The sequence below is a fragment of the Anarrhichthys ocellatus genome, unplaced genomic scaffold, assembly GCF_004355925.1.
Source record: "Anarrhichthys ocellatus isolate YVR2014 unplaced genomic scaffold, GSC_Weel_1.0 scaffold1860, whole genome shotgun sequence".
Classification (NCBI taxonomy): Eukaryota; Metazoa; Chordata; class Actinopteri; order Perciformes; family Anarhichadidae; genus Anarrhichthys; species Anarrhichthys ocellatus.
In genome coordinates this window covers 1-9,513 of record NW_022281834.1, presented here as the reverse complement: position 1 = coordinate 9,513, position 9,513 = coordinate 1, and the positions used below count along the sequence as shown (strand labels likewise).

Here is a 9,513-nt window from a genome sequence, read left to right as displayed (position 1 = left end):
TCTGTGAAGTCTCTTCGTAGTTGTTTTGGGTTTCTTTGAAGTCTCTTGGTAGTTGTTCTGTAGATTTTTGCGTCTCTTTGTAGTTGTTTTCGGTTTCTTTGAAGTCTTTTCGTAGTTGTGTTGTTTATATGATAGGTATTATATGATAAAAAGAAAATGTTTGTCAAACCACATCAGCCAGTAATAATATTTTCATAATGATGCTAAGTAGTAGTAAAAGCTTAATATTGCCTTTGATGTGGGTAGTTAGCTCCCCCTTGATGCTGCTGGTTGAACGTTACATCATAGCTGCAGTGTGTTTACATCTTGCTGGTTGTGTTTTAATCCTGTTTCATGATTATCTCTTCATGTTCATGTTTGTGTCTCTGCAGAATGCGACGTTTGTTGACAGTGACGCTGCTGCTGCTCGTGGCTCTGACGCTCCCCACCGAGGCCACTAGAAGAGCCAAGAACCACAAAGGTCAGATACTTAAATAACAGTGAACTCATTTCTATCTTCTTCTGACCAGGATCAGTTCCCTGTGAAGCAGAACCCTTCAATCTGATATCATTTGAAAGAACCGCCAAGATTATGTTATTATTATTTTAGACTCAATATATAACCAGACTCAAGCGTCTACGTGAGGCGGCACTATGACACAGTACTGCTTTGAGCTAAATGCTAACATGCTGATGTTCAACAGTACAAATACACAATCGGAAATGTCTTACTGTACTTACTCTGATGTAGCTTTACTCCAATGCAGCCTGAGATATTATAGGATAGTACATTTTGTTACTAAACATTTTCACGTTGGTTGAGGTGGAACTTAAAAGCTAATACAGATAATTCGGTAACAACACGTCACATTTTATAATGTTTTATCTGTAAACTTTAGCTGTCAGAGGAATGTACTGGAAGTAAAGTAAAAGTACTGTAAAGTACAGCAGTAAATGTACTTAGGTACTTTCCACCACTGAATCTAATTAATGTCATAAATTAAGAAATGTTTGATTGTTAATTCACAAACTAAATCTGGAGATTCGACGTGTTGCAGCAGTTATCTTTGAGATGACAGGTTGTAATTTTCTTCAACCTGTCCGTCTGCTTCTGATTGAACTTCACATTTCTCAGAATGCATTTCATGACAGCAGGAATGTAAATGTACAGTTTGTGTCCTGTTAAGGAGTGACAATGAGTATGAACCTGATGAACACGTGTTAATTTCTGTCTTCAAAGTCAAGACGCATTCAGGCCTCATCTGGTTTTACCGGTTTGTTTCGTCCTCACACTCGAGATCACGTTTCGATCTGAACACAGACTTGTGGCAAACAAACCCAGGACTTTCACCCAGGAGACGGCTGTTTGTGTATCATGTAAACCATTGTTTCACTTTCACTTTACATATTTCATATTTTTAACCCAAACCACAATCTTTTCCGAAACATAAGCAAGTGTTTATGTTTGAATTCACTACGTTAACCACCTGTTTACTGAGGCCCGATTTTGAAGCTCTGAGTGATGCAGTGTTAGAAACTTCCGGTTCTTTAAAGTTCTTCAAAGCTTCATGTGTTAAAGCTGCATTCTCTGTAGTGTCCACGTGCTACACGGTGATTGACAGCTCGTATACGGCGTCTCTACGTCTCTTCTCCTCAGTCCAGATATGGTCACTTCCTGTTCACTGGTTTTCACGGACAAAACGTCAAAATCGAGGCTTAGTTTGTAAGCAGAATATTTTATGATTTTGATTTCAAAACAGTGGAGTGAATCTGAAAGTGTTTGTACTCTGTCAGAGGTCTGCAGACTGTAGATCAGCTGTTGTTGTGGTTCTTCTGACTGTGACTCCTCCACCAGGTGGGAAACATGAGAAGACTCGGCCGGCTTCAGAATGCTCCGCTGCAGAGACTCAGTACGGGAAATGTGTCCCTGAACACGGAGACTGTGGAGACGGTCTGAGAGAGGCCACCTGTAGAGACCAGACCGACAAGATCCACTGCAAGATCCCCTGTAACTGGAAGAAGGACATCAGTAAGACCTGATACACACACACACACACACACACACACACACACACACACACACACACACACACACACACACACACACACACACAACCAACATGACACCGTTTTAATCAATTCCTTCATTATTCAATCAGTAAATAAATCAATTAGTACATTGATCAATAACAATAATAGTACAACACTCACAGTTTGAATAATTTAACTACATTTTACTGAATATACTGACACACCTCTATATTTATAATATATTTATAATATTTGTATACTGTTGTATTAGTACTTTAACTGTTATATATTTTTACAGCGTGGTATTAGTAAAGGATATGATCTTCATCATAACTCTTCATCTTCATCTTTTCTCTCTGAGGATCTGTTTTAACACCGTTTGGTTCCTCAGACTGAGATCTGTAGAAACAGGTTCTAGTTATTTTATCTTTTAGATCCTTTAAAGTTATTTATTTCAGGAGGAACTCTGACGATACTTCAGCTGACTGATGAACAAACACTGCCCTCTAGAGGACGGAGGAGCAAAGATATATTCTATTAAACAGTTAATATAATAGTAAATATCTCATGCTTCACTTCATAAGGAGGTGAATACATTACGAAAACATTTAATCAGATGTATTAAGAACATTTAGGATCAAAGTGCAGTACAGACCAACATCAACATGCATCAATAATAAACAAATAAACATAAACACAAGTCAAAAATCAGGAAGATTGAAACTAACACTGGAGATGATAAAAGTAGTACATTGACAACGAGGAAGATGTCGGGTCGATAATAACGACTAAACTAAAGAGAAATCTGCTCTTTATGAATTTATAAATCAAACTTCTACTGAGCTCAGTTACCAGATATTTATCTTATTTAACGTATTGATATTCTCTACTTATATTTACCTCAGGCTGACCAACAGAAGGAACCAGGAAGTCGTTCTCCGTCAACTCTATCAGCTCATAAAGAATCGATTGATTGGTTTAAGTTAACATCAAACTCATTTCTTCCAAATTAAAACCACTGCCTGAAAACAAATAAACCAGAACAAAATAAGACGATATTAAACATAAAGGAAACAGTTAAAATGATCCGCTGGAGGTTCACGACCCGTTTCATCTCCTTTAAAGTTCCCGGTTTTAATTTGAAGGTCTTCAACATGGATTACGTCTCCAAACAGAGCAGAATGTTTTATATAAAGAACTGAACGTCTACGTGTGGTGTTCCTCCTCCAGGTGACTGTAAGTATAAGTTCGGTCCGTGGGGATCCTGCGACGTCGACACCAACACCAAGAGCCGGTCAGGAACCCTGAAGAGAGTGCTGTTCAACGCCGAGTGTCAACCCACCGTCAAGGTGTCCAAACCCTGCTCCCCCAAAGTGAAGAAGACCAGAGGTGAGAGCTGAGAGTCAAACGGAATTTGTAAAATCATGGAAAGAATTTCCACACAATTAAACTGCTTTCTTTAAGCATTGAACAATTATGTTGGTCCAACTTAATGTACGACTGTAAAATGAGTTTGATCAACCCTATTAAGTTAAGTCAGACCCAACCCTAGTAAATAAGTTGAGCCAACCCAAATGAATTAGGTTGGTCCAACATAACTACTTAATGCTTAAAGTAAGCAGTTTAATCATGTTGAAATTCTTTCCATGATTTTATCAAGTTCATTGAAAGTGTTGTTTCTTTTTAGTGTGTCTGCTCCGATATTCAATCAACAAAACAAATTGCATTCTTAGGACAATTTGAAAACAGTTTTGAGAGTTTCACTCTGGAATTTAGAATTTCATTTTGAACAGAATCAGAATTTTATCATTCATGTCACTAAATTAAATATTTACGTCTCTGGTAGAGACCTGTCAATCACTGTGTAGCCCCGCCCCTAGAGCATACATTACATTACAGTCATTTAGCAGACGCTTTTATCCAAAGCGACTTACAATAAGTGTATTCAACATCGGTATTCAAGAGAACTACTAGTCAACAGAATTCATAAGTGCATCTCCTTTAAACAAGCATCTAACAGCATAAACCAGAGCAGAAGTACAGAAACAAACTACTACCAATACAATAAGTGCAACAAACTTTATACCCTGCTTTATGATCGCTCAGAGACCTGTCAATCACTGTGTAGCCCCGCCCTAAAGCATCCCCTGCTTTATGGTCTGTGTGACTCTAAATGGACCATAATGTACTAAATGAACATCATGCTGTATTGAAGAAGACTTGAAACTAGAGATTGAGACCATAAACTCATGTTTACAATGTTTACTGAGGTAATAAATCAAGAGAGAAGTAGAGTCATTTTCTCATAGACTTCTATACAGAGAGAGTTTCCTGCTTTGACCTTGAAATAAAATGTCAAAAGTTAAAGATGAACAACATTCGATTTAAAGCGATTTGATTCCGCTTATTGTTGCTCTCTAAATCATCATATTTGTGGTTTAAAGGTACAGTAATGCTGCTGGAGCTGAAAGAGACTAATGACCTTTACTCTCTCTGTTAACTAACAAACAACTAGTTTCAAGTTTTATATATAAATATAAGTAACATAAGTAATATAAGTAGTATATAAATACAAGAAATATAAGTAGTATAAGTAGAGCTGAGGGACTGGTGAGTAAAGGAGATGATTGACGGACTGAATGAACTCTTTGATACTCGTTCTCTCTTCAGGGGAGAAGAAGTCAAACTGAAGGATGAACAGAAGAAGACGGATTTCTTCCTCCTCCTCTTCTCTTCTTCATCAAAAGAAGAACGAGACTCCAAAACCTTTGATTCTCTTTTGACTTCTTCTGATTTGATGTATTTGTGTTTCTTTGGGTTAAAGTAAGGAGAGCTTTTCTCTAGATGATAATACTAATAACGATGATAAATATTAACTGTGTCCTTGTAGCTCGTAGTTAGTTGAACAGTACACGTAGTCCTCACAGCTTTTTACAGCAACTGATGTTAAATTAACATCCATCCATTCTGAACCAGTTTTAAAATATGTACAAAATTAGAAATGAATCTGTAACGGAAAAATAAAAATCCTCTATGAAATCTATTTTTTTGAACTATAGATGATTGACGTAAGATGAGAACACAATAAATACTGAACGTTGTTTTGGTGACGAGTCTTTTCTTTGTTCTCCATGAAAGTAAATTGAAGTTTCTTTACGTGTTTGTTGACTTCCAGATGTTTGCACGTGTCCAAAATCACTGTTTACAAAACTATACTATGACTCTTTATGACTCTTTTCATGCTATGACAGGAAAAAGCTTCACTCACAAGAAACGGTGTCACTTCAGGATTTATTCAGTGTTAGTGATCAGCTGCTCATCACTGAAACTGTGAACATCAAACTGATCACCAGTGTTGATCGCAGAGCCAAAGAGACAAACGTCCTCATCGTTCACGTCTCTGAGCAGCTGACGGACAGAAAACACTTAAAGCACAAACACAAAGTCTACATGTGGATCTCTAGTTGGACTCTCAGTCACTGATGGTCTCAGTTCTCTGTCCTCACGTCTCCGATGGACATGAAACTGTCCTCTTCAATCCTCAGAACAGAAGATGAACTGTGGCTTTGGTTTCACTTTTGTTAAATGTCGAATCCGTACGCTCAGTGATCAGAGAGACCACATCCTGAGGTGGTCCAGCTCACATGGAGTTCAGATCTCAGAGAGGTGAGGACACAGTGAGGACACAATGAGGTCACAGTGAGGACACAGTGAGGACACGAGGACAGTTTATCAGACGTCTGTCTCCATCATCTTCTGAGGAGATCAAAGGGAGGAGGAGGACACCTGCTGATGAAAACACCAAATTTCTTCAAAATAAAAGCTTATAAATAACCATATAATGAGGACTTTTATTGTGAAACTTTGAACAGAAATCAAATGCGTTTACAGCGGCTCCTCTGACCAGGAAATATATATTCGATCACAAAAGTCTCATTGAAAAAGACAAGAAAATATCTGGTTCTTTGAAAGAGAAGTCAACTACGACTCCCAAGGTGCATTGCAGCAAGAAACATCCAATCACAGAGCTCAAAAAAAAAAAAGAGAAAACTTCAAATCATTTACTTTTGAATTTTGGTCAGTTTTGATTTCAGTTGATTCGACAAAGTGACAACTTCACGACTTCTTCTGCTGAGGCTCATGGGAGTTGTAGTAATTAGAGCAACTCGATAAGGTCCAATAATGATGATGTCATAAATAAATCCGATGGTCAGATCACAAAACTACAGAATCCGTAGTTGACGATCATGCAGGAGATCGTGAGGAAGAAACCACTAAATAGATCCTCAGGTATCGTGTCATGTGACCATTACATTACATTTACATTACAGTCATTGAGCAGACGCTTTTATCCAAAGCGACTTACAATTCAGAGTCCATCACATTTCTACACCGTAGGCACAGCTACGGGAGCAATTTTGGGGTTAAGTGTCTTGCTCAAGGACACATCGACATGCGACTAGCAGAGCCGGAGTTCGAACCGCCGACCCTCTGATTGAAAGACGGCCCTGCTATCCACTTAGCCACAATCGCCCCAAATACTGAGTCGACCAGTGGACACCAAATCAACGTCCTCTAAGTCTCACCGCAGCTTCCTGCTCTGGCAGCGCAGGAGGCTACAGAAGGTCTTCCTGAACGTGACGTTGCAAAGGGCGTAGCAGCCGGGGTTGATGGCGCTGTTGACGTAGCAGAGCCAGTAGCCGGCGCTCCACAGGACACCCGGCACGCACACGTGACAGAAGGCCGCCACGACGGCCATGATGTTGTACGGCATCCAGGTGAGGATGAAGGCCAGCAGGATGGCCAGGATGGTCTTGGTGACCCTCCTCTCTCTCGCCATCACTCGACGCCTCCGTCTCTCCTGAGACCTGAAGCTCGGACAGGAGGAGAAGGCCGCCGACGCCGTCCTGTGGAGGTCGGCGTTGGACGAGGAGTCGGTGTCGATCTTGTAGTCCTCGTCCCCGGCGGAGGTCCGAGCGTGACGCCGCTGAGGCTCCAAGGCGTCGCCCGCACTTACGGACACCTTCCGGTTCTTCCGGTTCTTTGGAGTGCCAGACTCCGATTGGTTCAGAGACACGTCTGAGACCGGGTCGCTGGTCACCAAGCTCCGTTGTTTCAAGAGGAAGTCTTTGACGGACGGATTCGACGCTCTGAGCGTTCCCTGCTCCCACCGGAGCGCGCTCAGTCGGCCGCGGCTGGCGGCGGACAGCCGGCCGTAGAGGCCGACCATGACGAACGCCGGCAGGTAGAAGGAAGGAAGCGTTGTGCCCAAAGTGACGGCGGGGCTGGCGAGGAGCTGAGTGTGACACTCGCCGTCGGGCACGACGCGCTTCCCTCCGAGCGTCTGCCAGCAGAGGATGGCCGGCGCCCAGAGCACGAAGGACAGCAGCCAGGCGGCGCCGATCATCAGACCGGCCATGCCGCCCGTCCGCCACGCCGGGTAGCTGAGTGGCTGCGTCATGCAGAAGTACCGGTCCAAGCTGATGATCAGCAGGTTCATGACGGAGGCGCCGCTCACCACGTAGTCCACCACCAGCCACATGTCGCAGGCGGCGGCCCCCAGGGGCCAGCGGCCCCGCAGCAGGTAGAGCGAGTACAGGTTCATGGAGAGCAGGCCCACGATCAGGTCGGCCACCGCCAGGCTCAGCAGGAAGTAGTTGTTGACGGTGCGCAGGCGGCGGTTCACCTTGATGGACAGGATTACCAGAGTGTTGCCCATCACTGCGACGACGCTGAGGGAGGCGGTTAGCGCGGCGATGAGGACCAGCCGAGCCGTGCCGTAGGGACACGCCCCTCCGACCGGAGACCGACAGGAGGCGTTGACGCAGGGGCGGAGCCAAAGGGAGGTGGTGTTGAGGTTGGGTTCAGGTGCTCCTCCCATGTTCCCTGAAAACACACGTCCAGGTGCATTATGGGTAGAATTAGGTACCAGATTTAGAGTGAATATCTGCTAATCAGTGTAGCATCAAAGCACGTTGGAAGCTAACTAGCGGACGGCTGGCTACTTAGCTAGCTTGCTAATTCCACCATGTTTACAAAAAACAATCCGAACACGGTCGTCACTGATCTGTTGACATTAATGTGATTTTACTCATTTAGTGGGCTAGCTAGCTAGCTAGCTAGTTAGCTACATTGCTAATTCCACCATGCTATGTTCATGCTACACTGGTGAGAGAGTAACGAGCAGCTCTGGAGATGGACAGTGTTGCCAGATTGGGTTTGTTTCCCACTTTGGATGTAATTTAAGCTGCTCTTGTTTAAGAGTTTTTAAAATATTACCAAACAAAATGTAGTTTTATGTCAAAATCAAAGACACCCGAATCAGTAAACTTCATATTGTTAAATTAAGATGAAATGACCTTTGTACAGTTTGTGTTTCACGTTCTCTCTCTTTGAGTTGTGTCACTAATCTTTAGTTATTTATATACATTGAACTATTTTAGCAGCATTTTTTAAACAAATAGTTATGAAGTATATGAAGCTTCAACAGTGTTAAATATATACGTAAATCTATAAAGTGAACTAACTATATAAACATCTGAAAGCATGTTTTCTTCCGCTCGGCCTCATATTTATGATTCATAACACAGTGTGCTGCTGAGTTGTGTTCAGGGACAGTAATAAAAAGCAGGACTGCTGGAGCCTTTAGTCATTTAACAGAGAATACAGAAAACATGACGTCTTTGAACGCCTCGTTTTACAGAATATTCAGATTACTGAGATAAGAAACAAACATCCGAGACGTTTGTTTCTTTATGTTGATCATAAATAATCAACGATATCACATCTCTTTTAATCTATTAGGAGGAAATATATTAAAACCAAAATTATAATAGAAATATTGATTTATACATAAATCTAATCTGTGAATCTTTAAGAAGTTTAATAAATCAAATTATTTCAGCAGAGCTGCAACAATGTTTCATAAACTGATGTTTCTCGTCTTATTGTGAAAGTGAAATGATTTCTGTATTATTTGAAGTTTCTGGTGTTTTTTGAACTAAAAGGTGATAAATGATCTTTAGTTACAGCATCATCATCATGTTTATTATTCATGTTAAACGGGCCCTCGAGGGCCTCGGGCCTCAGTGAGGAACCCACAACTAAACGAGCTGAATGTTCGTCACAAAATATCCACAAAAGATTTTTACATGATTAACATTAAATAACTTTAAATAATGTCCTGATGACAAGAAACTAGAGAACAGCAGAAAGAGGTTTAATTTAACTCACCAGAGACTCTGGACCTGCTGATCTTAGACCTGATCTTAGACCCGATCTTAGACCTGATCTTAGACCTGATGTCTCCTCAGCTCCGTCAGTCGACAGCAGTTTATATCGTTTCCTTCTCTCAGAGAGAGAGAGAGACACACAGAGAGAGAGAGACACACAGAGAGAGAGAGAGGGGGAGACAGAGAGAGAGAGAGAGAGGGGGAGACAGAGAGAGAGAGAGAGAGGGGGAGACAGAGAGAGAGAGGGGGAGAGAGAGAGAGAGAGAGAGAG

General features: G+C 41.8%; 2 protein-coding genes across 2 annotated transcripts; one reads left to right on the top strand and one right to left on the bottom strand.

Moving 5' to 3' along the window:
- The first annotated feature begins 44 nt into the window (after positions 1–44).
- LOC116377931 (midkine-like) lies at positions 45–5,111 on the top strand. Its single transcript, XM_031839693.1, has 4 exons — positions 45–460; positions 1,835–2,008; positions 3,241–3,399; positions 4,681–5,111. The coding sequence occupies exons 1-4, from the start codon at positions 334–336 to the stop codon at positions 4,698–4,700; spliced, it is 480 nt and encodes a 159-aa protein (XP_031695553.1). The 5' UTR covers positions 45–333; the 3' UTR covers positions 4,701–5,111.
- Positions 5,112–6,475: 1,364 nt separating this feature from the next.
- On the bottom strand, positions 6,476–9,410 carry LOC116377932 (muscarinic acetylcholine receptor M4-like). Its single transcript, XM_031839694.1, has 2 exons — positions 9,244–9,410; positions 6,476–7,896 (listed from the first exon to the last, which is right to left on the bottom strand). Exon 2 carries the CDS (start codon positions 7,889–7,891, stop codon positions 6,593–6,595), a length of 1,299 nt encoding a protein of 432 aa, XP_031695554.1. The 5' UTR covers positions 7,892–7,896; positions 9,244–9,410; the 3' UTR covers positions 6,476–6,592.
- Positions 9,411–9,513: the final 103 nt, after the last annotated feature.

Excerpts from the sequence above, each read along its gene's own strand:
- LOC116377931 (XM_031839693.1), top strand. The coding sequence starts at position 334 with ATGATTATCTCTTCATGTTCATGTTTGTGTCTCTGCAGAATGCGACGT. Across the intron at positions 2,009-3,240 it reads TAACTGGAAGAAGGACATCA|GTGACTGTAAGTATAAGTTC; the intron begins GTAAGACCTGAT and ends TTCCTCCTCCAG. Across the intron at positions 3,400-4,680 it reads CAAAGTGAAGAAGACCAGAG|GGGAGAAGAAGTCAAACTGA; the intron begins GTGAGAGCTGAG and ends TTCTCTCTTCAG.
- LOC116377932 (XM_031839694.1), bottom strand. The coding sequence starts at position 7,891 with ATGGGAGGAGCACCTGAACCCAACCTCAACACCACCTCCCTTTGGCTC.